This window comes from Passer domesticus, chromosome 11, assembly GCF_036417665.1.
Source record: "Passer domesticus isolate bPasDom1 chromosome 11, bPasDom1.hap1, whole genome shotgun sequence".
Taxonomy (NCBI): domain Eukaryota; kingdom Metazoa; phylum Chordata; class Aves; order Passeriformes; family Passeridae; genus Passer; species Passer domesticus.
Window position 1 is genome coordinate 23,298,630 of NC_087484.1, and position 27,365 is coordinate 23,325,994.

The 27,365-nt window shown below is 46.2% G+C and overlaps 1 protein-coding gene across 6 annotated transcripts in view; it reads left to right on the top strand.

The window, feature by feature from the left end:
• Nucleotides 1–41: 41 nt before the first annotated feature.
• The window catches only part of YEATS2 (YEATS domain containing 2), a 48,899-nt gene continuing 21,575 nt past the window's right edge, over nt 42–27,365 (top strand). For 4 of the 6 annotated variants that reach the window (XR_010369839.1, XR_010369838.1, XM_064435833.1 and 1 more), the window contains exons 1-15: nt 42–179; nt 908–1,020; nt 4,054–4,151; nt 4,251–4,343; nt 7,577–7,819; nt 9,940–10,055; nt 11,209–11,370; nt 12,988–13,099; nt 14,595–14,639; nt 15,644–15,830; nt 17,472–17,711; nt 19,567–19,725; nt 22,073–22,176; nt 24,604–24,711; nt 26,148–26,318. Coding sequence is in view for 4 of the 6 variants with exons in the window: in XM_064435833.1 (XP_064291903.1) it covers nt 921–1,020; nt 4,054–4,151; nt 4,251–4,343; nt 7,577–7,819; nt 9,940–10,055; nt 11,209–11,370; nt 12,988–13,099; nt 14,595–14,639; nt 15,644–15,830; nt 17,472–17,711; nt 19,567–19,725; nt 22,073–22,176; nt 24,604–24,711; nt 26,148–26,318 (1,938 nt within the window). In the remaining 2 variants the exon portion in view is untranslated. The remainder of the gene's footprint in view (nt 180–907; nt 1,021–4,053; nt 4,152–4,250; nt 4,344–7,576; nt 7,820–9,939; nt 10,056–11,208; nt 11,371–12,987; nt 13,100–14,594; nt 14,640–15,643; nt 15,831–17,471; nt 17,712–19,566; nt 19,726–22,072; nt 22,177–24,603; nt 24,712–26,147; nt 26,319–27,365) is intronic. The other 2 variants (XM_064435835.1, XM_064435836.1) reach the window with 2 other exon arrangements.

Genomic DNA, 27,365 nt, shown 5'->3' on the forward strand with positions numbered 1-27,365 from the left:
GCCCGCCTGCGCGGGCCCGCCCCGGCCGTGACGGGCGGCGCTCGGCCCTGCGCTCATGGCGGCGGCGGCGGCGGCGGGACGGCCCGGCGGGGGCCGGCGCTGAGCGCCCCGGGCGGCGCGGCGGGAGAGGGCGGCCGGTGCAGGCGGCGGGGCCGGGCCGGGCCGGGCGGCGGAGCGCGGTGAGCGGCGGGGCGGGCGGGGCACGGGGAGGGAGCGCGGCCGCGGCGGCGGCTTTGTGTGCGCGGCGGGGGAGGGGAGCGGCGCCGCCGCACGTGGGACCGGCCGCGGGCAGCGCTCCGCCCTCCGCGCCCGGGGCGGCACCGACACCGGCACCGCCGACACCGCCCCCGCCGCGGCCTCCGTGCGCCTCACGCCCGCGGGTCGCGCCCCGCGGTGCCCCCGCCTCGGCGGGACTCGCCGCCCCCTCACGGGCAGGGTCGTGGCTCGGGTTGAGCGGCTCCGGGCGGGGGACAGCCGGGGTGTGACCCTGCGGCGGGGAGCCCCGCTGGCCCCACGCCCCTGGGGTGCGCAGCACTCCCCGGCCACGGGCGGTGTGTCGTGTGGGGGGAGCCCCGCTCCCCTGGGGTCACACCACGGCTGCAATCCCGAGCACGGCTCACCGGGCTCTCCGCAGCCCTTTGCTAACGGGGCTCGGCCGCTGCTGCTCTGCCGGAGCTGGGGGCACCCGCGCTCTGGTGAGCCACAGGCGTCAGGAGGCTTTTAAACTGCTGGGCTGTGCAGAGCAGAACCAGCTCCCAGCCGTGAACCTGTGCCATGATCAATGCCCCCGCTAGAGAGGTGCCCCTTCTCTTTTGGGGGGTGCCCACAGGTCTCCACATGGTGAGAAGTTAAAGCCTGCCCCGATGGTCACTGTGGGAACGCTTAATGCTTTCATTTTTCCTGCTAGTGGAGTAGAGAACATGTCTGGGATCAAGAGAGTGATCGCAGAGAAGGACCCTGACTATGAGGACATCACCATCACACATCCCAGCAAGCGGCACAAAGCAGCTGAACAGTCAGGTAGGAGCTGTGGAATTGGAATTCTGTAGCTGTGCATGCTGTCTGTAAAGCAGTCAGGAAAAGGCTGGGCTAGGAGTTAGGGGTGAAGGACAGATGTTGAGCAAGGCAGGTAGTGATACCTCTGTGTGGCCAAATAAAGATGTATCTTATGTGGAGTCATCCCTTCCTGCTGTCTGGACCAGAAGTAAGGTATGAGGATGCAGCCTTTGGTGCATGGTAGGAGATGGAGCACAAGCTGTCCATGGCCCCAGCACTTTGGTTCCTCTTGCTTCCTGAAGTATTTACAGTCCATCTTCCTGTGCTGAGTTGTTCTCCAGCCTGTGTATTTGTTCTGTGGCTGAAGTCTGCTCTGGGAAAGATTGGCAGATTGTTTACATTTTGGGGGATAGAGGTCACAGTACAGCATGGGGAGGAGAAAAAAAATCCATGACCCTGTGGGGTAAAAGAGATGCACAGCCCTGCAGGGGATGCACTGGCTGTTGGAAGATGACAAATGTTTGCAAGAGCTGGCAGATGAAGCAGAAAGAAGCTTCTTTGATGAAGTGTGGAACAGATAATTTAGGGAGAAGGAAGGGGCTTTGAAACGTGCAAGAGAGGAGGAAGAGGAGCATGACTGAAGGAAAGGTGGATAAAGAAGTGTGGTGGAGCAAGTAGCTGGATGAGTAGGTTTGCATTTGGCACGCTTGGATATGCTTGCTTTGGGAACCAGGCTGCTGGCAGAGTGCCTGGGACAGGTTGCAGTCTCTCTGGGCAAATGAGAGTAGAGCTGCTTGCCCCGGGGGCAGGGAGTAGGCTAGTGATTTTTGGCATAGCACAGCTAGGAGAGAGGATCGTGATGGGAAGAGCTGACAAACAGGGAGGTGAGAAAACTGCGGCTGGCTGTGGGCTCTGAAAAAGATCCAGGAATAGAGCTGGAGCTGCCAGTTGGAGAGGGACAGAGGATGGCTTAGTGGGTGACGTTCTGGAGGATGCTGAACAGCTGTCCAGGTGTGGGGAGGCTGAGCTCTGGGCTGAGTGTGTTGCTGGGCAGTCCGAGCTGGCCATGTCACCACTCCCAGCTGCCTGGCTGCCAGAAGCCACCACCCTCTGTTCTGGCCTGTCCCAGGGACTGTAGGCAGGCTTTTAATCTGCTTCTGAAGCAACTTTTCAGAAGGTTTTTGTGATGAGCAGGCAGAGTCTCAGGGCCTTGGAAAATTGTCCTTGCCAAAGTGAACTTTGCTTTCAGGAAATTCCTCCAAATTGGCTTCTTTCTTCTTTTCATGGAAGGTCTCCAGCTTTCAATACTGGAATTCCTTAACTACACAAATTTCACTAACATGATCTTAATGAGGTACTGTGGTTGACACTAAGCTGGGAAAAAATGAATATAAAGTGTTCTTAAAAGCCTCTGTAATATAACCACAAATCCTAAAGTGCTTGAATCATCATGATGCTGCTGTGGCATGGCATCAGCCTTGGAAAGAGGTGCAGCTGTCCCTTTGTGAACCATACCTCTGATGCCTTAATCAGAGATGTTTAGGTTTATTTTAGTGTATAGCCTTACATGAGAATTTCCTCATCATGGTGTTCATGGCTGGAGGTAAATGATATCCCTCTGGGTTTTAATTTTACCTTACTCATACAGATTCAACCATAATTGTGTTTTAATGTAGGCTTGAATTATTTCTAGTCCTATATACATATATACACACACACATATATATGTCTGTGTGTATATATGTATGTGGAAAGAAGGAAAATTATTTAGGATACCCCTGTTGCATATAGAGGCATCAGTTGCCTCACTCCTGTTGTATGTAGTACCTGATCAGACAGTAAAATTATCTGTGCCATCTGGAGGATGCCAGCAAAGCTTTGACTTGCTTTTCTTTCCCTTCTCTCCAGTGATATTAGAAACTTCTTTGAACAGATATGTACCTTTTAGGAGGATAAACACTTCCTCTGAAGCTCAAGCCAAAGTCTCTGTGCTGTTGCCTCCTGTTTCATGTGGAAACAATGTGAGATTTTTCCAGGGAAAACCAGACTATTTTTCTGATCTGCTTTATAGTGGGGTCACTCCATGACTGACCCAGGCTGCAGCACCTTTTCCAGGCCTTCTTCTAGAAGTGTAATTCCTGCTATGCCAGGTTCTGACTTAGAATTTGCTAAAAAGAGAATTTGTTTGAAACCCCTTGATGTAATGGAGGTGTCCTAAATGAAGGGTGATATTAAAGTCTGCAGTAGGTGTAGAGCAAAAAGAATAGTTCTTATATTTATACATATCCTAGAAAAATATGATAATATGCCAATTCCATTCTTAGCCACTAATTTGCTGTAAGGCATTTGCACAGTTTGAAATCCTAAACTGCATACTTTCCACCAAGGTCAGTAAACTCCTGCTGAAAGGCTACATTTTTTTGTCTGCTATACTGCAAGAGGATTTTGCAAGAGGTAGAGACCAGATTTTGATATGTAGTTTCCCTTGTGAGTAATAAACAGCTTGTGGGCACTCCAGGGCAGGCTGCACTTTGTGCCAGGGCTGTATAAATATGAGTTTGCTGTATTCTTGCTGTGTGAGGTGGTGTAAATTTCCTGGATGTGGGTCTGGCCAAGGAGAGCAGGAGAGCGCCCGTGGTGCTCAGCTCGCTCCGGCGCAGTGGCAGCGCTGGGCCAGCACCGTGGAGTTTTCCTTCCACTGTTTACAGCTTTACTGGGGCTGGAGTTTTCCTTCTGCTGTTTACAGCTTTACTGGGGCAAAGTAAATAAACTGGCCCTCTTCTTACATTTTTCTGTTATTTGCCATCTCAGACCTAAAAAGGGAAAAATAGCTCTCCACATAAACCGGCTTTTAAAGATGCATGTGGTTTTTGTTAAAATATAACTTTTTTGTGGAAGAAAATGATCCTTCCCTTTTGGTATGTGTGTGTGCTGAACTTACTATCCCTTCACTTCTCACTCTGTAGTGATTTCTGATCTTTCTGTTTTTCAAATGGAGCCTCAGAAACAGAAATGTAAATACTTCCTCCTTTATTTTCCTTGTGTGGCCTTTTACAGCTCGAGATGTTACTGTGCAGAAGATTGAGACCATTATAAAGGAACAGTTTGCCGTCGAAATGAAGAGTAAAGAACATGAAATTGAAGTTATAGATCAGGTATGAAGGTTTTGTTCTTACTAATACCTAAGATCTTGGTGTTTGGGGTGTGGGGGATTGCTGCAGTGCTGACCATTACTCTGTGTTTCCTTCCTGCAGCGCCTGATTGAAGCCAGGAGGATGATGGACAAGCTGCGTGCCTGCATTGTGGCTAACTATTATGCCTCTGCTGGTCTCCTCAAAGCTGGAGAGGTAAAAATACTTTGGGAATAACAAGACTTCAGGGACTCTTTGCAAAGGAAGGTGTGGAGTTCAATGGCTGTTCAGCTGATGTTTGATGTTAAGGCATGATTTAGTGAAATAGTGGAATACAAACTGCAAGTGGGTTGGCAGTAGGAGGAGACCTTTGCATCATCTGCTAGGCCTCAGGTACCTGGCAAAGAGGAGTCTTCAGGAAGCAGTTGTGAAGTTGTTCAGCAGCCTCTGGTTCTGGTTTCTGAAATACTCTGCTTTTATTTATATCCTCACTTTTTCCTTGAGAGCACCTTGTTTCTCAGACACTGCACAGTTTGTCCTTGCAAAGCTGTGAAAAATGTGGAATATGTTTTCCCATTTCTCAGGAGGAGAGTGGCAACAGATGCATTTGGGCACTTTTGAGGAAAAAAGAAAAAGACTAAAGATTTCGAGATTGCTTGAGTCTCGGGCAGTGCTGTGAAGCCATCTTCCCTTTGCCCTGGCAGGCAGTCTGTTAATGGGTTGGTGAACAGACTGATGGCAGCAGTAAAGCAGGAGATAAATCAAGGAGGTATCGCAGAGTGATTAAAAATTCACAAGATTAAAAAACCTCAAACTCTGGTAGTTAAACCCCAGTTCTGAGCACTCTGTGCTTAATGACTGCTAATTGCAGGATGTTCATGATTGTACAGACTCCCAAGTGACATGTCGTTCATTACCAATGTAGGCATTTTGTTACCATCTTTTCCATTCAAGTTGATCTGATTTCCAGTGATTTTTGGAAGCTGCAGATGGGTTCTGCAAGCACGGGTTTCACTCTAGTCCCATAAGAATTTCTCTTCCAAGCACTTGCTCTCAATGCTGCTCCTGGTTTTCCTATTGTGCCATTCAGTGGACTTTGAGTGAGGTAAAAACAAAAGGGTTGAGCTTGTTTTTCCCTCTCTGAACTGGAGTTGAGCAACTGGAGTTTGAAAAGGTTCTGGTAGCCTTGGGAGGCTTGGAGATCTCTCTGCCCCCTTTGATTTTTGTGTAGGCAGCTGAAGAATGTGACCTAAGTTCTCATCTTTGTAAGTGCCTTTGTCCATTGTCATCACGTGTCTGCAGGAGCTGTACTGTTCCTTGTTCTTCTTGTTCTGCCATGCAGGGTGTTTGCTTTTTGCCCTAGTGATTTTCACACTTTCCAGAAATAATATATTCTGTAATTGTTTTGAGATGTTCACAAAACTTAGGGGTGCCTCCTTGCTTTATTAAGTTTTCCAGTAGTTTTTATCAGTTTATGGCTGTATCTTTGATTCCATTTTAAATTTTTTTCTGAAAGTCCTGGTTTGCACACAGCTTAAATCAGTTTTTCCTTAATTTTGAAATTGTTGCTGATTTCAGTTTTCTTTGTTGTCTGTTTTTAATTGTGGCATGTGTGTTTCACCAGGCAGTGAAATACTGTCTTGTTTCTGCTTCTGGTAGAATAGGAGTCTTTGTAGTTTAATTCAGACCTTCTGGGAAGATGATTTGCACGTTCCTGACCTGTACTTATAAATATAAACAGTTCTCAAACCCAATGCTGCTGAGTTTTGAGGCTTGGGATTCCTCATGATTGTGCATTATTATGTTTCCCCACAAATTATTGGACAAAATGTTGGTCATTTTACTTGACTAGAGGTAAAACAAAAGGAGAGATGTTTGATTTGAGCTTTGGGGTTTTTTGGACAGGCTCTGTGTGTGTCCCTGCCTTTGGATAAATGAGTTTAACTCTCCCAAGCTGGAAATTGAGAGTTGGTAATTGCTCTGCCTGTGCATGTGATGGACAATTGGAAAGGAAGTTCTGGAATGGTCCTTCAGGTGGGACAATGTTTATAACTCCACTCTTGCTGCCACCTCTCTAGGGCAGGTCTGCTCTGGAGTGATGCTGGTGTCTGCCTCCCTCTCAGTCATGTTGGCAGAATTCTGAATCAGGGAACTTAATGTGGATTAAAAATAAAACTGTGAAGGGAAACAACCAAACAAAACCAGTAACAAAACAAACAAAGCAACAAGTGAATCCCAAGTCAGTTTCTTGATTTGTTTTCCTTTGTGACATGCCCCATGAATAATTGTTCCAGCTGGACTGATGCAGGTGGTTTGGGCAGGGAAGGAGCCTCTTTGAGCTGTGGCTGCAGCAGTGCAGGAGCTGCAGGGGGGCTGTGCTCTGCTGCTGCACAGGGGTTCTGCTGCCTTGGTTCATCCTCAAACCCAAGGGACTGGGAGGTCTGGTGTCTGGGTCAAGAAGTGGCCAGGGGACACTTGTTTTGAGTTGATGGATGTTTTCCTTCTACTTCAGAGGTAAAAAGCAAATGCAAGAGAAAAAGAAGGGCCTTTGTCATGGTAATAAAAACCTGAGAGATTTGAACACTTGCCTGCCCTGTCCTCCCCCTTTGCAGGTTTAGGAGGATCTAAGATTAGCTCTAAGATGTCTGTTTTCAGGAAAGTTTGCAAGCATGCCTAAGCACATTATTACTTATCCCCTGTTAAGCTCTGGGTGCAGACAGGGTGTAGCTTGCCTCATAGGTGTTGACAAAACTGCCAATGAGTGTCAAAGCTGAAGAGCCTGATGCACTTCCCTGCCCTGCTTGCCTGCAGGAGCCAGGCAGCTGTGGCCTTCCTGTGTGTGGTGAGGCTGGAGGTGGCTGCACAGGAAGAGGGTGTTTTCAAAGGGACATTTTGGGTAGATGGGTAGGCTGCAGTTCTCCCTTCCAAAATGCAGTGTGTTTCTGAGATCAAAAGGTGTGAAGGAACTGATTCAATTTAGGGTACTGTTTCTGTAGAGCCCTTTTAAGCCTTTATCTTCTGCAGCATCTGTTCTTCCTGCAGGGCAGCTGATTAAATATTTGCTCTTTCTTCATTCATTGACTTTTTCTCTTCTGGTGCAGCTTTGTTTTTATCTGGGCTGTGGGGGAAGAGTGACCAGATCTTCCTGGGGGGAAGAGTGACCAGATCTTCCTGGGGGAAGCAGTGACCAGATCTTCCTGGGGGGAACAGTGACCTGATCTTCCTGGGGGGAACAGTGATTTGATCTTCCTGGGGGGAACAGTGACCTGATCTTCCTGGGGGGAACAGTGATTTGATCTTCCTGGGGGGAACAGTGATTTGATCTTCCTGGGGGGAACAGTGACCAGATCTTCCTGGGGGGAACAGTGATTTGATCTTCCTGGGGGGAACAGTGACCAGATCTTCCTGGGGGGAACAGTGATTTGATCTTCCTGACCTCTTCATTGCAGGGGACCAGGTCGTGCGACGCAACAATTCTTAATCACCCTTCAATCAAGAAATTCTTGGAATCTCCCTCGAGATCTTCGTCTCCAGCTAACCAGGGCTCAGACACTCCCTCTGCCAACCACTCTGAGAGCGACTCGCTCTCTCAGCACAATGACTTTCTCCTGGACAAGGACAATGGCAACTTGGACGCCGATGAGCGGCTGACAAACAGCCTGGACCAGAGACAGAGCAGAAATGCTGGCCGGGTAAAGTAAAACTCGAGTGGTGATCAAGTTGTTGGAGGTGTGTGCTCTGAGGACTCGGTGCTGGCACCAGGAGCTCTTCATGTGTTCACCCACCTTGCTGAAGATGTGTTTCTTGCCCTCTCCAACCGCTTGCTCCCACTCCCTCAGCCTGACTTTGCTGTGAGGCCAACTGAAGTGTCTGTAACGTGGGTACCTCCTCTTACCTCAGTCCTGCCCAAAGGGAGCTCAGCAGCCCAGGGAGAGCCGTGGGGTCAGCACAGCTCTGCCAGCCTCAGCCACAGCCTCTGGGGAAGGAGGTGCTTCACAGCCTGAGCTTGGGCTTTGCTGTATGCTGGAAGTCAGGTCTGGAGGGTAGAGCCTGCAGAGGAGAGCAATGTGTGTCATTCCCCGCAGTGTTTTCAGGAGTAATGCTGCTGCCTGGCTCTGGGAGCCCATGGGGACTGCATTGCTCAGAACAGGGGATCCACTGGAGAGGTTTGGCCTCCTCAGCAGCCTGCAGTGCCAACAGTAGCACTGGAGGGTTAGCTCACCCTGGCACTGTGAGTTGGTGGAGCCTGGGTGCACAGCTTGGGACCATACAGGAGAGAATTGTTTTTCCTCTTGATGGTGCTGCTTGCTGTTGTGCATTTCCTTAACTGAACCAGTCTGACCCAAGTAAAAATATGTTCTGTCAGTGTCCCTTCATGCTTTTTGGGGGGTTATTTTTGACCTGGATTCAGTCCCTCCCTTTGTGGTTCACTGTGCAGCCACACAAATGCTTCACCTGTTGGCTGCAGGTAGCTCCACTGGGGAGGCTCACTCAGTGTCTGCAGGTGAAGTGTGAAATGAGGTGAAACTCTTCAGGTTCCTTTCAGTTCCTGTAAGTGGTCAGGCCTGCCAGGGGAGTACAGCCAGGGGTGGGTATATCTCAGTGAATATGGCTGCCATCTGCAGCTGAACAATTTGCACTAATCCATGGCAGAAAGAGCAGTGATTCTGCCTCCATTAAGCAGCGTGACACCCTTGACAGCAGGGCTGCAGTTTGCTGGAACTCTACCTTCGGTCTGTAGCAGAAGGCAGATGAGCCAACAGAGTGTGGACCATGTTTTAAACCACCAGACCAACAGAACTTGTTTCTGTGCTGGGGGCATAGATGGGTGGAGCAGTTGTATTGCTTGGGGATAGCACATTGGTGCATTTTGACCAAAGCAGAGGAGGCTGAGGGGGTGTTGAGCAGGAGCCATCCCAGCCTTCTATCACTCCTTGCTCCACTTTGAGGCATCCCTGACTTAGCAGAGGAGGGGGAATGGTTCCTCAGTGAATCCAGTGCTTCCCACACTGACCTCTCAGAGGGCATCCACTGGGCTGCTCTGTGGTCATTTGAGGATGGCAGTCCCTTACTCTTCATCCAGCAGGGTTGTAGAAAAGCCTCTCAGTCCCTTGAAAACAACACTTCCACTTGTGTTGGCACACTGGGTGGTCAGATCATTGCCCTGGGAGTCCTGGCTGCTGCTTGATGGCTGGGGTTGTGTTACAGGGTAGCTGGATTTATTATGCCAGGGTATGGCTGTGGATCTCTGGGTTTACCTGGATGGCAGTGACAGGTCATGGCTGCTCTCCCTGCCCAGCTGGAGCTGAATTCCTGTCTCAAACCCAGCCTTGACTCTTCACTGTGAGACAGCAGCAGAGTCCCTCAGAGCAGCAGAGGCTGGGAATGGGAAAGATTTAGATTTTCAGCCCCACTCATGGACGACAGAGCTTTGTTCCTGGTTAGTGACCAACACAATGCCATTCTAGCCATGCCTGGTTTTATTTCAGATAGTGCAGGGGCAGTGCTTTTGAAATCCAGGCTGAAATCATGGCTCAGCTCCATGGGATGTCACTCCATGTCTGCTCAGTTAAGCCATGCAGTGTGTTCTTGGCCAGGGAGGATAGCATTGTTACATGCCTGAGTTGCTTCAATGTGCCTAGAGAACAATTTAAGTATTTTTAGGGATGATTCTTTTTTGATCTTTCATTTATGCAAGTTTTTGGTTGTTTTTTTTTTAAACAACACCTTACTTTTCTAGCACCAAACAAAATGATGTTTAAGAGGAATGTTTGGGTTTTTGTTTGCCTTTTTTTTCTTCCCCTACCCTCAGGACAGTTCGGGTGTTTCAAGCTCTCAAAAACCAGGACAACGAAATGCCGGACTGTCAAATGATGAAACTTCACGACTTTATGTGAAGAAAACGATTGTGGTTGGCAACGTCTCCAAGTTAGTATCCAGAGCCTGAGGGATGCTCCTTTATTTCAGGATTAAATTGAATAGAAAGTTACAATTAGGAGACAAATGAAATTGCTAGGCTGTCACAATGTGAGCTGTTACCCTTGAATAATCACTGTACCCAAGGCAGCCCTCCTCTGGTCTCAGCATAAGGTTTTTTGTGGAAGGAACTGGTGTTTTAGTAGTTATTTTGTTTATAAGTTTATATATGTGCAGAGGTTTTAAGATCTCTTTCCCTGAAGGGAAGTCTTTCAGCCTTTTTTGATCAGGTGGAAGTCAAAAGTTTTCCCCAGAAAATTTGGAAAAGCAAGTTGCCCTGATTGAGTGTTTTGGCTGATTGAATTAATTGGCTAATTCAGTGTGTCTGTGGGTACAGTGTGGGGGTCTCTTAAACAGAAGAAAAACCCCAAGAGAGCAATACGCCACCAACCACAATGAGGAAAATTGTGCAAGTTCAGAATAGTCTAAATAAATTATTTCATCCAGTTTATATTTAGAATAAGAAGACAGGTAAATATGTATAACTTTTGATCTTCAGGGAAATTAGTGAATAAAGGCATTAGTTTTGGGAAACCTGACAATTCCAGGTTTTAACTCTCCATCCTTGCTCTAGTCAAGTCAGTCTTTTGCACAGAATATGTTAGACATTTGCTGACAAAACTTAGGGTCAGAATTGCTTCTTGAAGGGCTGGACCCAGAACATTGACTGAAGTTGCTTAAAAATTGTAAGAAGCATTGCATTTTTTTTTGTATTTATGGTAGCACAGTTGTTGGTGTTGTATTTTGGTGTAGTTTTGCTTCCTGATAGCTCAGAATAGGACAGGATAAGGGATTTGACAGTAGTAGAATGTTAAAATTGTCTTCTTAATTAAGAGCCAAACGTTTAAGTGGGTGAATGTCATATGGCAGTTGTGCATTAAAACAGAGGAAATGTGTTAGAAATTTAGAGTAGGTTATGGGACCTGTATCTGTTCCTGAATGAACTGCCAGAGTAAGGACAAATGAGCAGATGTACAGGGGGCACAGTTCCCACAGGCATTTTAACATCCCCAGTTTTTTTGCCTAATCTTTCCTGAAATACTTCTTGCAGTGTTTGTCTATTTGGGATTTTTATCTTGTGTTTGTTATTTAATTTCTTTGCCAGGTACATTCCCCCTGACAAGAGAGAAGAAAATGATCAGTCAACCCATAAATGGATGGTGTACGTCCGAGGCTCTCGGAGAGAACCCAGCATCAATCATTTTGTCAAGAAAGTTTGGTTCTTCCTCCACCCCAGTTACAAACCCAATGACCTGGTAGAAGTGAGGTAATAAGAAATTATTCCAGTCTTCGTGCTTGCCAGGCTTACAGTGCCAATTAACAACTTTCTTTTCCTGGTTTAATACTCCATGTGTGTATTTAACCTCTGGCTCAATTTGGCTTACTCCAAAGTGGTAGTAAAAATAAATGAGTTTTTTTAATGTAGCAAATGTGCCAAACAGGTTTGTTGGCTTGTTTTTTTTTAATTTCCTTCTGAGAAAAAGCATTCAGTTGCTGCATTTCTTGCTGTTCACGTGGGTTGTGCCTCTCCTGTATGTGTTACATACACTGTCTGCTGCTCAGGTTAGGCTTCTGGTGCTAAACAAAGTGTTTTCTACCACCCTCTATTTCAGTGTGGAAAAAAAGAGGAATCTCCAAAATCTGACTTGCCCATATTTTTAATGCTATGTGTGTGTTTGGATATGAATATCCCACTCCAAAATATTTCTCCATCATGTGGGTCAGTGGCATTGAGGATTCCCCATCAGTGTCATGGTGCTGGTGCTGCAGAAACAGGGCAGCTTCCCTGTGCTCCCCCAAACCTGTTTTCCAAGTGACCCTGCTGGGGGCAGCTTCTCTCTGGAAGTGCCCTGTCAGTCTTTTATCCTTCCTTGGACAGGACTGAGGGAGGATGCCTTTGAAACAGTTGGTGTCTTCCCAAAGAAATGATTCTCCACAGGATGTTCAGCTGCCTCCTGCAGGGAGAAGTGTGGGAGAGGATGCTTAGGTACAGAAAGGGAACTTATTTCTGGCAAAATTAAACTACTGAAAGGCAGCTCCAGGAAGACTTTCCTGAGATAGGAAGTGTTGGTACAGCTCAGTAATGTTTCTGGGAGGACAGCCCTGAGCAGGACAAAAGCAAACTGTTGTATTTCTTCTGTAACATATCAAATTACATTTGATTACTGTCTTTTTGTGCCTTTCTCAGTTGTCAGTGCTGATTGTCTTCTGCTTTAATCCCATCTGGTTAATAGATTCCTGGTGTTCAGTCCCCTTCATTGTAGTGAGCATTATTGTTCTGGACTAAAAATCACCCTTAAACCTCTTGCATTTTTTTCTGTTGAGGAAACCATATTGCATTTACAAAAACAAGCTGAAATACAGAGTAGAAGTAAATGTTACAGGTCCTTCTTTTTCAGCTTGGAGAATGACAGTGATTAGCTATTCCTTGTTGTCCCTGTGTTGTTCTGTTGGTGTTAGATGAAGCCTGTGCCTTTTTGCTACTAGATAGGGAGCAGCAGGCAGTGATTGCAAAATACTGCATTGGAAGCTCACCTTGCAGTGAGCTGACTTGGGTTTTTTTTAACCAAATATTTTTCATTTGACATAGCACAGCCCTTTTTTTGTCTTCTTTTTAAAAATACCACCCTTGCTTCCCACATGTCTCATCCAACAGTGCTTTACTGGTTTTTTCCCTGTCCCCTTGTGTAAAGTTAAAGTGTGTTTTCAGCTGTCCAAAGCCATAAAATTCTCATTGCTATGATTACACTCTGTCTGTGGTGAATAGCAGACCTGATGATAGCTTTAGTTGTCAGCTAGAAAAACAGTCTTTGGCTTTCTGAAAAGGAGGGAGGTGAAAGCTGTACCACTTCTGCATCCAAATGTAATCACCATTTGTTTCCAGAGAACCTCCATTTCACCTGACCAGGAGAGGCTGGGGAGAATTCCCAGTGAGAGTGCAGATACACTTCAAGGACAGCCAGAACAAAAGGATTGATATCATACACAATTTGAAGGTACTTGAACAAAATACTTTTGAGAAAGGTGTTTAAATGAGCTCTTGTGCATCATCTGGAGGAGGCTGTGCTTGTGTATGTTCTTTTGCCTGTCTGTGTTTGAGTGTCCTGGTGGTTATTTTCACGTGAATAGCTGAGCTGGAGAATTGAACTAGGTCCAGGAAAGCCTCTTACCTTGGCTGTATGGGGTTGATGCAGTAGGAGGGAGCCCAGCCTTGCAGCAGCTGGAGCTGAATGTGCTCAGAGCAGCAGTGCTTACCCAGTTTTTCCCTAAAATTTGAGATTTTTATCATGTTTTTGCTGGCTTTAACCTAACAGGGTGCTTCAGGTCTGTCTTTCTGCTGGAAAAGTGGCTGCCATATCTGTTCTGTTCCTTCAGTGTAGGCACACATCAGCTAATGATTATCTTTGTTGTTAGAGAGGGCAGGGAGGGCTGAGATTCCCTATTCCCTTTGAAGAGAGCTCCCTTTTCCAACTTACTCACCCCTGCAGTACTTGGGATTTCTGTATGCAGCAGTCCTGGAAAACTAGGCCATTGCTCCTCTTCCTTTTAATTAGTAGTCCCTGGCATTAGTGGACTTAAGTCCTGAGCTGGGTTAGTCTCCTCTTTCTTTGAGCAGCATTAATTTTATTTGAACTCTGCCTGCATTGATGAATTTCATGCTAAATAAGGTACCTCATTACAACCCTAAATATAGACAGTAGAGGAGGTTGAAAATATTCCCCTGCAGCTTAGGGACATTTAATGCAGATGGTGAGTAAAATATATTAGGGGAGATGTGACTTGGGGAGAAGTTATTAACACTGTGATGGACAGTGAGGGAAACTCAGCCTGCAGAAGAAAACTGAGCCAGTCCATGGCCCACAGGAGCTCAGATCAGCAAATCCTGCTGTTCTCACTCCAAGCCTGTGGCTGCTGTGAGGATGTAGAGTGAGCTGAGCCTTCTGTGCCTGGCACACCGTGTGCCCCTGAGCTCTGCCACATCCTACACCTCTCTGCTTCTGCAGTGTCTTAACAGGTGCCTCTGGGATGTTATGCCTCTTTATCAGCCGATGGCTTGGTGTGAACACTCACTTAATCAAAAACTGCAGTGTAAACACAGCCTTTGTGCTGGTCAGTTGAAAACTCTAAGTTTTTCTCATTATTATTTCCTTATTTTATATATTTCCTTATTCCTGATGGAATAAAGAATAAAAAAGGACACTGCTTGAGGACTCCTCTTAGATGGAAATATTCCCTCAACAATCTAATTTCCTTCAACTTTTTTGCTCTTTTCCCCTTTAGTCTGGGCTTTGGGTCATGGGTGATTATTTTTGCAGAAGAGAGGGAGGGCACTTATCAGAGCACACAGATTTCTGACTTTATGGCCTCAAAATATTGGATGCACTGCTGCTCAGCTCACATAGTCTGAGACTTCTTTCACACAGTTTATATTGTAAATTCTAGCTAATATAGTTCTTAGCCCTGGCTGATGTATTGTATTGTCTTTTCCAGCTGGACAGGACCTACACAGGCCTGCAGACACTTGGTGCAGAAACGGTGAGTCAGAGGGTTGTGGGATGGATTTGATTCTCTTAAAAATGTTTAAAAAGAAAAGATGCATGGGACTAAGCACAGGGTCAGACCCATTTGATTTCACAATTTCTAGAATGTAGATTTTGCTCTCTTGTTGAATGAAAGGATTATGACACCTTGTCACTTTTCATGACAGCAGTCATTTCTTCTCCTTGGTTCAGGGGAGACTGTTTCCAGCTCTTCCTTCAGAAAGGACCTGGCTTGTACTGGAGCTTTACATTTTATTGCTTTGTGAAGCTTTTGGTACAAAATGTTCTGATTTGCATTCTGATCTGCTGCACAGCTGACACATAAAGAATTTAAGTTCAAGGGATCACCCAACTATTCTGTTGAAATTTTGCAGTATATTAATTCATTCTAAGTTTCTGTATCTATCAAGATTCAGGACTTTAATGCAAAATAAACTCTTGAAATAAATAAATAAATTAATAACCCATAGTTTGCTAAATTTCTAAAGTTTTCTTGATATTGTTTTCCCCTTGTTGTACTGTAGTGAATTTTTATGGTTAATTTGCATTACTTCAGCTTTTCAGTTTGTGGAGAAAACATTAATGTGAAATGTCTACTGTTATTAAAGAGCACTTTTGAAGAGTAGATCACGTGGTGTGTTTCTCAAGGCCTTACCAAGAAAGGCAGGCTTCAGTTTTGTGCTTGTCCCTACAGGGGTGTGCAGTCCTTTCTTAGAGATGGGCTCCAAAATCCTTCAGTGTTTACAGTTCAGATTTCCCTATGGACCAAGACTTGCTGTTTTACTGTGGGGGTTCAGTGTTGCAAGATTTTTGTCAGAGCTCAGGTAGTGCTGGACCTTTGGGAAATGTCCCTTAAATGAATGGAAATGTTATTTAGAGTTGGGGAAAACAAAGGGAAAGTTTTTAGGCATTAAAATAAAAAGGTATAGTTGGTTTTTGGTTTTTTTATATCTTTGCCAAGCTACCAAATACTAATGTCCTGTCTCCTGTTTTTGGAAGGTAGTGGATGTGGAGCTACACAGGCATTCCCTTGGTGAGGAGTATCTCTTCTCCCAGTCCTCAGAGTCTGACCTTTCTGATGCTCCTACATCTTTGTCACTGCCACTGAGTATCCCAGCACCAGTCAAAGCTTCTTCACCAATTAAACAGTTGAGGGACTCCAGCCCAGATGCTTCTGTGGACAAAGGTAAAGCAAATGGGTGTTGGTGAAATGCAAGTTCTTGGAACTGTGGCTCTGCTGGATACCTCCTCTTAATTGCTGTTATGCCTTAAAGGTTGCTGGTGCTACCTGCTTGTTACTCACCCCAGATCATATTTTCCTTAATGTGCTCTGAAGTGTGGTTCAGAAATTGTTATAGATTATTTGGTTTTGGACTTTGTTTTGGTTTTGTTTGGGTTTTTGAATCTGAAGTTTGTTGAACAGGCTCTATTTTGCTAAAACATAGTGAAAAAGGAAAAACAGATACAGTTGATAAAAAGGTGGTTGAATTGCACTTGCAGTTTTGGCTTTGGCAGACTATTTTCAGAGATTTTAGGTTTCTGGATGTTTTGGGGACTGTGTATGCATTTAAGGAATTGGTCTAGTGGTGTGTTCAGTTATATATGTTAGTGCCTAACATGAGGTGACTATGAGGGAGCAAAAATCCCATGGCATCTGTAATTACTGTCCTGTGGAGAACAGAGACTGAAAAAGTTGTGTGTGTTTGTCTGAGGGACAGTGGCATCTCTGCACCTTGGGGACTTATTCTCCCCTTCCCATGAGAGACCAGGAAAGTCAAGATCCATTAGAGGGGGCAGCAGCTGAGGCCTTAGGATCACTTGGATTGCCTGGAACAGGCAGTGCTGCCCCGTGGGCACACTGCAGGATTTGTAGTTTGGGTCAGACAGGAAGAGCTGTGCCTCTGGTGGCATTTGGCTTTGTTTTCTGGAGCCCTTGGTTAGCTGGGCTGAGGTACAAGGCTGTGTGTTACACTCTAGTGTGACAAACCTGGACACAGCCACGTTAAATTTCAAAACAGTGGTGCATGGTCTGATGGTTTTCTTGATCTGTTCCCACATTGCTGTGTTCAGGGAGTGGCTGTAAGCTGGTGCCATGCTGGTTGTACTTCCTGGTAGGCTCTGTGGTGCCACTGGTGGTGTTCAGGCTCAGCAAGAAGGATGTCTGCTGTTTAAATGTGGTCTTTTCTTGTGGCCAAAAAAGGACAAACACAACCACATTTTAAACACAGAGGTTTTTTATTCAAACAGGAATGTTTGTAGCATCTTCAGGTAAGCAGTGCTACAGCCAACAGGAAGGAAGTAAACCTACCTCCTTTTTACACTGACAGGCAGTGGCTTCTCTCAGCAGCTCCAGGTTAACTGAGCTCCTGGAACACCAAATAAAGTGGAATCCACAGCCCAGATCAAAAGGCAGTCTCTGATCTGCTTGAGCTCTTACTCCAAAAAATGCACTTCGAGATTCTCTGCAGAGGAGATCCAGCCTTGGTCCTGTGCAGCCCTAACCAAGGACACTTGGGACTAGCAGCAGCTTTTGGTCAGTGGAAGGGCATTCCAAGGAAATGTGTAAGGAGTGGCTGATCATCTGCCACAGCTGGAAAGGCTGTGCATGGTATCATTTTATTCTTCTTGTCCAGCAGATCCAGCAGGCCTGTGCAGGAGCAATCCCCTCCCTCACGCTCTCCCTGTTCAACGCTTCCCACCAGTTGCTTTTTCCTTCCTTCAGGAACGTGTTTGTCATACCTGAGTTATGCTTGTGTAGGGGAGCACAGTGAGGAATCAGATGTGTCAGCCTAAGCAGTATTTCTGTTCTTTTCCCTGTTTTGATCAGGATTCTCTGGGAGTGCTGACACCGAAAGACATGCCGCCTTTTATTCCCTGCCATCCGCCATAGAACGGACTCCCACCAAGTTAGCCACACAGAAAGTTGCCTTTGGCTCTCATGGAAATTCAGCCTTTCAACCCATTGCAGCTAGCTGTAAAATAGTGCCTCAAGGTCAGAGTCCAAGCCCTGCAGAGTCACCAGGAAAATCCTTCCAGCCTATCACCATGAGTTGCAAGATTGTATCAGGTGAATGTTAGTTTGCTTACCAGAGTGCCTCCCCCTGGGAAACACCAGAGTGAACCAGTTGGACTTGTTCTGTGTCCTTCCTTTGATTTTCTGCCAGTCTTTGAGCATCAGACAGTAGGAAGCTCTAGAAGAAGGAGCTAAGCACTTCTTAATGCTCAATGAAAAAAAGTACAGGTGTGAAATGGTTCACAAAAGATGAAAAGGAGGATGAGAGCTGTTCTCTCCCTATTCTTGAACACTTTTAAGTGTGAAATAGATAGTCTTGAAATGGACTGCTACCCACAGAAAAGCCCAGGCCAATACACATCTTCCGTGTGGAATATTTTGTATGTGGGAAAAGTCCATTCTTCTCCCCATTGCTTTCATACAGCTGGGATGGATGAAGAAGAATTTTTTTCTTTGATTACTGGGCAAATAATTAGTTTTAACTTTGTAGACTCAAATAGACCCTCTTGTGCTTGCCATAGTGCATCAGATGGAGCAGCTTTGGTCTTTGTCTTCCAAAAGTCCATCTTGTGTTGGATTAAATTGCCAGCTGGCTGCAGTGGGCAGTGTGACAGCTTCTGAACCAAACGTGGCCAAAGTGCTGCTTTGCTTATTTCACTGGTGGTCCCTTCCCTGCCTGGGTGTGATGCCAGTCACTGGATGATGTTTTACATCAGAAAGTGTTAATGTACAGCTCACCATGGCAGGTGCTGAGAAGCTGCAAGGTGACCTGTTGCAGCTCTTCATTTTCTGGTGTTCAGGGTAGAGAGGATGAAGCACCAGCTAATCAGTATGTGTGATTTCTGGTGATCTGCTTGCACATAATTTTCTTAAAGTGTGTCTGGTTTGTTATTTTGTTTTGGTTTTGTTTTTTTTTTTTTAAGTTAAATGTCAGTATTGTTCCTTGACATCTTAAAACATTACTCAGGTTAATTTACACTTTAACCTATGCCAAGTGCTTTATTCTCTCTTTTAAGCTCTTCTCTTGATCTTTTTCCAAAGCTTCCTAGAAACCAGGAATTAGGGGGCCATCCTATCTTTCCTAAAGTCCTTGGACTATTCTTTGTTGGTGTTTGCTATTTGAATGTTTCCCTGCTAAGCATTTTTCTAAAGTTCTGCTGTCTGCTGAGAAGGATTACCCCTTTGAGATTTCAGAGCAGTTTATAAGACATGGGGATTTTATTTGATGACCATATGTTCTAACTGTTAACTGCCAAGAAAGTAGGTTAAAAGGTAGGGGAAACTTGGTGTTTGCTGCTGTCTCTTTTCTCTGATCACTTGCTTGCCTCTGAATTTCTTGTTTGCCTCTTCATGCAGCTTTTTTCTTCTCTAGTTTCTCTCTGTCCTGGCCATGTTACCCAGAAGCTCCCCATTTTATAGATTGATTTCCAGGGTTTCTGCTGTAGTGAGAGTAGTGAAGGGCCCTGAGTGTTCCTGCTGCCTGAGGCTGTTCCACACAGCCTTTTTAGGGGAACTCCTTGGTTCCCACTCTTCAGTGCCTGTACCTTGGGCTGCAGAAGGGCAAGGCAGCTCAGCTCCCTTTCTCCATCTCCTTGGTCTTGGCAGTGAGAATGATGTAGGTAATATCCCTCAGGATTTAGGGGTGGACCAGATGGCTTCTCAAGTTGCCTTTGAGGCCTGCTTGTCCTGGTAGGCAGAGCATGTCCAGGGTAGCTATGAGCCATAGTGCTTTATGTGCCTTTTCCGTCTGTCTCTTTCCTTCTCCAAGTCCTGTGACCTCACTCAGGCCAGGAAATGCATCTTCAAAAAACTCTCCTTTTCTAAGCCATTTCAAAAGTACTACTGTTGCCATGTTTTTTATGTTCTGACAACATTTACAAGCTAGAAGCATTGGACTTTTTTTCTCAAGGTTCTCCAATATCGACCCCTAGTCCATCTCCGCTACCTCGTACCCCAACGTCCACTCCGGTGCCCATGAAGCAAGGCTCTGCCAGCTCAGTCCTCAATAACCCCTATCTTATTGTGGACAAGCCTGGACAGACGGTTGGAGCAGCAGCCACAAGCACAGGTGTGTAGTGTGACCACAGAGGGCAGTGGTCAGGTTTGTTCTCCCTTCAGAATGATCAGTGCCACTGCAACGTTTGAGCTCGTGGAGGTGGAGCAGTGCTCAGCAGAGAAAGGGGAAGGTGTTGGTTTGCACAGCTGGCCTGTGCCTGGCTGAGGGTGTCTAAGGCTTGAGCATTGCTTCCTGTAGGAAACAGCACAGTGTGAAGCCAAACTCAACTCACAGACACCTCTTCAAAGAGAGCCTGTTCTTTTCAGGTGAAAAGAGAAGGTGAGAAAGTGATGCAGACCGTGGTGCACAGCTTTGGACAGAAAGAGTGCACAGGTGACAGTGCTGGTGTGGGTGTGGCAAAGAGCATGGAGAGGCTGCAGTGGCTGGCAGGTCAGGCTTAGGTCACAGTGTGGGGCACAGTGGATGTGTTAAAATGCAGAGATCCTGCTTACCAGAACAGCCGTGCTGGATTTTGTTACTGCTCTCAGCTTCTGCCTGGTCCAATCCAGCTGGTTTGGATTCCTCTTAACTGGATTCCTTCAGTAGTGAAATAAGCCTGGGTTCACAGGGAGGTCTGAACTGCAGGACACAGGCGATGGATACAGGAGTCAGGCAGTAATGTTTGTGTTGGGGTGGAGGAAAGGCCCTCAGAAGTCATGTATTTGTTGTGATAAATGGCCAAGAACTGCTGTCTTGTTTTAAACACACTTGTTTGTGTGTGTATCCCAGCATCTCAGCAGGGTGCCCAGGGCCAAGGGAGGGAGTTCAGCATCCATGAAACACAAACCATTTCCAGGGCTGGAAAACACAAAAATTCTTTTTACTGATGCTTCTTCCTCCCGTTACCTGAGGGAACACAGCTGTCACATTTATTTTAACTTCATCACAGAGGGAATTGGTAGGGTAACTGGTAGGAATTGTGTGGCTGTATCTGAATTTTTTTAAGTGTGTTTTGGGCTTTCTTGGTAACACTGATGCTGTTTCACCATAGGGTTTGATTAATTGTTGGGGTTTTTTTATTGGTTGGGGGATTTCTGCCTCTTTTTTTCTGTTTCTTCACCTCCAGCCTGACTGTCTCCTCTGTCTAAGTGGTTTATCATGGTTTGGGTAACTTTTGGGTTCTAATAGAGGTTTGTACCTGGAGGATAGGATGTGCAGATGCACCAGATTGTTGGGATGTACAGTGTTGGTGCAGTTAATGTTAAAGCTGCAGTTTCCCACCACAGGGGAGATGTACAGAGTGGCCTGGCAGGGACTGCTTGCTGCCTCTCCCTCCCTGCACTGCTGTGCCTCCCCTGTGTCCTGCACAAGTCAGATCATAGCAGTGGCAGGGCAGAAAATTGGTACCCTGCCCTCCCCAAACAGCTTTGTTGTGGGATGCTCATCAGCAGACCCTGTGTGAGGGGGCAGGAGGGTCTGTGGAACTGACTTGGCAACAGCAGCCAGGCTGCATTGAGCATAATGAAAGTCACAGAAAAAGTCACTGGGGCACTTTTGATAAGGCTGCAGACTGTATTTAACAAAAGGGGTGAGATCTTCATTCTCTGTGAAAGCCAGCCTTCCCAGAGCCCTTATTCTCAGAAGTGGCTGCTCATTTACTTCTAAACTCAAGTGTGGATTATAGTACCACTGTATGAGACACTGGTTTTTTGCTTTCATGTGTGTAGTCCGTGCCTGTGGTGTCTCTTGAACAAACAAAACTGCCAAGGCAGCCCAACAGCAGCAGTGACAGGGCTGCTGAGGGGCAGTCTTGTGCACGTGCTGATAATGCAGGGTAAGTTCACCCCTGGACCCCCACCCATCTTGGGGCCAGGAGAGTGCTGTGGCACATGTGTCAGTCTGATAATTTTGCAACAGCATCTGCCACAGAGGACTCTATGCCTTCATTCCTTGTTTCTGTTTCTTCCTTTACCTTCCTCACTCTGGCCTTTGCTCTTGTTACTCCTCACTTTGTCTCCCTCCTTTTGTGGTTTCTTTTCCTTCCCTCTCCAGGCCTTCCTCCCTGCCAGTGTCCAAGGCTGGTGTGGGTTCAGGGGCCTTCTGGGCAGCAGAGGACTTTGCCCCTGTCCCAGTTTCATAGTTGCACCCGTGGCTGATATCCTCAGCAGCCAGGAGGGTTCCTGACCCTCTGCTTGCAGCACACAGAGCAGTGGGTGGAGAGCTCCTTCTCTGGGCCGTGGTTCCTGCACGTGGAATTCCATGGTGGATCTGTTTTGTGCCAGTGTTGGTTCCTGCTGATGTACCTGATGCAGATTGCAGATGAAATGAAATTCCTGTTCCTTGCTAGAAGAGGTTTCATGTGTGCAGTGTTCCTGCTCCCAGCCCTCACCCAGCATCTGCTTTATTTCCTGCTGTGCAGGGAGCCCGACCAGCAAACTGAGCAGTGTCTGTCAGGCCTCTCACGGGACTGGATCTCCTGTATCAAAGACCCACGGGAGCAGTTTTGGCACCTCAGCTGTCAAGGTAATGTTCTCATTAGGTGTGTACTTCCCTTTTAAAGTCCAGCTTTCTATTAAATGGGACTTTTTAGCATTAAAAATCCTGCACTTCAGGCAAGTTCTTGGATTGTCATTTCCTGTGAAGGTTTCCTGTGTAACAGATGGAGCCACAGGAGAGCATGGTGGTTATACAAGATGATAGTGTCACTTCATGCAGCTCTAACTAGGCTTGCCTGCATAGCTGTTAAAGCCACTTCTACTTCTCTGCAAGGAAATCCATGGTGGGCACAGTTCCCCAAACATTTTATCTTTCAAAGAAAGCTCTCCTGTAGCTGCCTTTGATCTTCTTCACTTTGTTAGTCACAGAGCATGATTAAACCAGAGATGCCTACCTCAAAACCTTCACTCTGTTCATTATTTTTGAACAGCAGCTGTTTCAAGCAGCCTGAAAATAACTCATGTAGTGGTTTTACAACTGCCTGGATTTAGAAAAATGTTTGTGTAAACAGTGGAGTAACATTTGGATGTGTAAACAAACAGCAATAAATGCTTCTGGTCTGCAAAGCCCAAAAGGTACAGAGCTGAACTGTCTCACATAAAATCTTCCCCTCATCTTGTGCTAGGGATGATATTTCTGGCAGGGAAGTGGCGTCAGCAGGGCTCTGAAAGCAGCTGGTGGGTGTGCTGCTGGAAACAGGAGCATTCCCTGTCTCCAAGCCTTGGTATTAGAGCAGGATATGCTGGGGGAAGGCTTGCCAGTCAGCCTGCAGGGAATAAATCACTTCACATTTGGACTTGAGATGCTTCCTGTGTCTGCTGGGGAAAAGGTGTAGCAGACTTGTCTGAAGCAGTTCTTTTGGAGTGGCATTTCCAGTGTCAGGTGTGCAGCTGGCAGATTTAAAAAACTTGTGTTCTCAGATGGATTTCACTTTACTATGTTGAAAATAGTTCATTATTCTTTATTTTTTACTGATTTGGGACAGTTTTTTCTGAAAAGTTTAATGAGTTAGAGTAGGCACACATTTTTAGTAACAGCTGAATTCTGTATTTCCAGGGCAATGTTAAAAACTGAAGATATTTTTAAAAACCCATAGAAGTCATACTTCTGTAAATGGAAATGTTATTTGATTTATATCTTCTGGTTGGTGGATAAGCTGTAATTTTAGGGTTTCTTTAAAGAGAAGAGTGTGCCTGATAGTTCAGTGGGATATTACAGGTTGTGCATAACTCACCACTTTTCATCTCTTCACTGTGTGCTAGTTGTCTGTATTTATTTTAATGACTTCAGGCTGTATTTCTGTGGCCAGTCTCAAATGTAGCTGCTGTGGAGAGGACAGGTTGTGCCTCTAGCTTTGTCTTCACACGTCCCATTGGCCAGCAGCTGTGCAGCTGTGTGGTGACCCAGAGCAGACACCCAACCCAAACTAATGTTTGACTAACGTGTGTCAGTACCAGGAAGATGCCAGGAGTTGCAGGGCCTGATTTCTGCTCATGATCCAACCCAAGGAGGGGCCAAGTGATTGTAAAACCATGGCTTTAGGGTTTACATTGATTGTAAAAGAGAGCAGTTGCACTGTAACAAACTCCCTTAAATGCTCTTGTCTTCTCTGCTGGCCTCAGACCCAGAAATGCCAAGTGCAGATGACAAAATGTTTTTTACCTAATGTTTGTTGTTTCTGTCTGGAAGGATTGTGTGCTGCTGCATCATTCCAGTTAGAGGAGAGCATGAACTCCTCTGGGAGAAGAATTTTCCCCTCCATAATTTGTTTATTCTTAGAAGAAACTGTCTTCTCTCAGAGATTGTGTATGGAATCACAAAATGATTGAGGTTGGCAAGGACCTCTGGAGATCAACCACTCCAACTCAAAGCAGAGTCAAATAGAGTGGGTTCCTTGGGAATGTGTCCAGTTGGGTTTTCAGTATCTTCAAAGCTGAAGAGTCCCCAGCCTCTCTGACCAACCTGTTACTCTGTTTGGTCACCATCAACAACAGGGTTATCTTCATTTCCTGTATTTAAATTTGTGCCCATTGACTCTCCTTGCATGGGATACTGTTGAGTGTTGTCTGGCTTGACCTTTATTACACCTTCCTAGCAGGTATTTGTGTGCACTGATAAGATGCCCCCTCAGCCTATTTGAATTTTAAGTGAAATACATTCATATAAAATATTGATTAGAGAACATCAGTCAATATTTTTGCCTGTGTATGACACAGTAAGATACAGTTACGGCTGTTGGGGATGTAATTTTCCATCTAAAATTTGTTTTGTGGGTTATATTAAGAAAGTTGGAGTCCTTTTACTCAAGTGGTGGCTGATTTTTGGAAATGTCCTCTTTGCATGGGTAATTTGGTCTGTCCAGATGGTCCATGCTGCCCTTTATTATCAGTGACTTGTTTTATGTCTCTTATTGGACCTATCACTGATTTTTGCACCATGTGTTTCTATTTGCAGCAGGAGGAGTCTCTTTTTGCCACCATGCCACCCCTTTGTCCCATTGGGAGTCATTCCAAGGTGCAAAGCCCCAAGTCAGTCACTGGAGGACTGGGAGCTTTTACAAAGGTATCCTTCCTTCCTGACTTTTGTGCTGGGACAGGCAGCCCAGGAGTGCCATTTCCTGCTGACTTGTGCCCCAAACCATGGAACTTCAGTGCTTGTGAAACTCTTACTTGAAGCACTGTATCTTGCGAAGGGCTCTGTAGCATCTCTCAAAAATGTCTTGTTTTCTTTTCTTTGCCTGTGGCTCTGCTGTACGTGGGATCTTGCCTTTTATCACCTCTTCTATCCTTTCTGGGGTTCTTTTTTGCATCACTGTGGTGTTCAGGGTGATATTTTGAAAGCTATTTTTAATGGGATGCAGTAGAAATAAACTGCAATAGATGAGTCAGGAGCTTCTTAAAAAATTGTAACAGTGATTAGTGAATCTCAGACATTGCTGCTTCTGGCTGTGTTTCCTTAAATACTACCACATGGAATATAAAATTGTTTCTGTCAATGTTAGGTGATCCAAGTAAAAGGTGAAAGAATGTTTCCTACCAGTTACAGTACTTACAACAATCTAACAGGAAAAAAAGCCCCTAAAGAGACTTTTTTGTGTCACTACCCTTGGAGGTTAGATGTAGGGGAAACATAAAACATATACACAAGAGAATGTGTGTATGTCAGCTATAATAATTTACAGTGTCTATAGCTACTGGTTGTAACATTCCAGGACAGAAATAAAAAACAGGTTTAGAACATGAATTTGAAACCTTAAAGTGTCATGGCTCCATGTGGAGATGCAGGGCCTGAAGAAGTCAGGTCTGCCCAAGTCCCTTGTCAGGATGAGTGGTGGTTGTAACACTACCAGCAGTTGCTGTGACTGTAATTTCCAGGTCTGCTTTGCCACTGTGTCAGTTTGTCACACCACCCCACTGCTGTGTGGGAGCAGCCCTCACTTGGAGCTGAGTTAGAGTCCCTGTGGTGGTGAGCACCACGTCTGAGTTCAGGGTGTGCCTGCCCTTCCCTGCCGACAGGCTGCTCCACAGCCATCTTCAGTGGCTGAAGGGGATGCCTAAAGCACAGGCTAGACAAGATTCAGAGAATAAAGTGGGTGTTTATTAAAGCCCTTCAGCAGCCACACCTTGGGCAGTCACAGCCTCCCAGAGGCTGCACCCAAGAGGGACAATGGGCACCAGTTTTTCAGAGAATTATAAGTTTGGTCCATTTACATATCAGGGGTAAATTCTCCAATTACAGCTTCAGCTAATTTACCCCCAGTTTGCTCCCCCTGATTCACTTTTATTTTTACTTCTTGGGGCCTGAGGCTGTAGGGTGTCCTTGGGTTCCAGGCCCAGAGGGATTGTTTTGTGTGACCAAAACGTGAAGACAGTTAAATAACACTTTATATGGAGTTTGGAGTTATGCACTGATCTGAAAAACAGAAAAGCTAAAATCTAAGGCATCCGAGGTGTTTGCTGTCCTTGTGACTGTCCTGTGTGTCCTGTCACCCTTCCCAGGTGATAATCAAGCAGGAGCCCGGGGAGCTGCCGCAGCAGGCGGCGGTGCCGGCGGCGGGCGCGGCGCAGCCCTCGCTGCAGCAGTACGTCACCGTCAAGGGCAGCCACATGCTGGCCCTGTCCCCGCAGAAACCCGCCGCGAGCGCCGGCGAGGGCACCGTGCCCTCCAAGGTAAGGGGTGCCTGGTGTCACTGTTGTGTTTTCTGAAAAATCCCTTCGCCAGGAGTCTTCTCCTGGGAAGCTGAGAAACCTCAGAGAAGAATGAAAACAATAATTACCTGATTGCAGCTCCTGTGTTTTGATACTTTGGAATGTGGTTTGGAGATTGTTTATCCAACAGGTAGTTATTTGATTGGTTTCATGTGAATTGTTTTCACTTAATGACCAATCACAGCCAGCTGTGTCGGGACTCTGGAAGGAGTCGCGAGTTTTCATTATCATTCCTTGTAGCCTTCTGTCTGTATCCTTTCTCTCCTCTCTTTAGTATAGTTTAGTATAGCATGATGTGATATGATATGGTATGGTATGATATGGTATGGTATGATATGATATCCTTCTAAGAATATGGAGTCAGATTCATCAATTCCTCCTCTGTCCTGGGGACCCCAGAAACGATCACACCTGGGCATCTCTGGGGTGCTGGGAGCTGTCTCGTGGTGCTACTGCAGCCCTTGGTGCTTCTCCCAGGGGAGCAGGGTTGCTCGTGCCTCGCTCCATGGGTAGCTGGGCTCCTGTGTGCAGAGTGGCTCGTGTCCTGCTTCCCTGTGGTGCTTGGGAAGGGAGCAGGCTGAGCAGGCACTGCTGCATTTTGTTGTGTACAGGGACACTGCCCACTTCAGTCTTAGCCATTGCAGCAGTGGGGTGCAGGTGCTTTTGGGGTGTCAACCCAGAGCACTGGCTGCCATCAGCAGCTCTTGCTGAAACTCATCCAGGTTGTTCCATAAGAGAAGGTGAATTCTTTCCTACGAGTGCAGGCCTGCAACACAAGAGAACAGCACAAAGAGGGAGCGAGGTGGAGGCTGAGCCAGAGCTAGGATTAGGTGAAAGCTGTCCTACTTGAGTGGCAACTCAAGCATTTTACTGCAGGAGTTGTGCCAATGCAGTCCTGCTTTGCCAGGAGTGACACAGCTTCTGAGAAGGCACAGTGCAGTGACAAGGTGACAGATATGTCAGAAATTGTCTCCATTCTTGCCTCTTTTCATTGTGGACAGAGTCAAA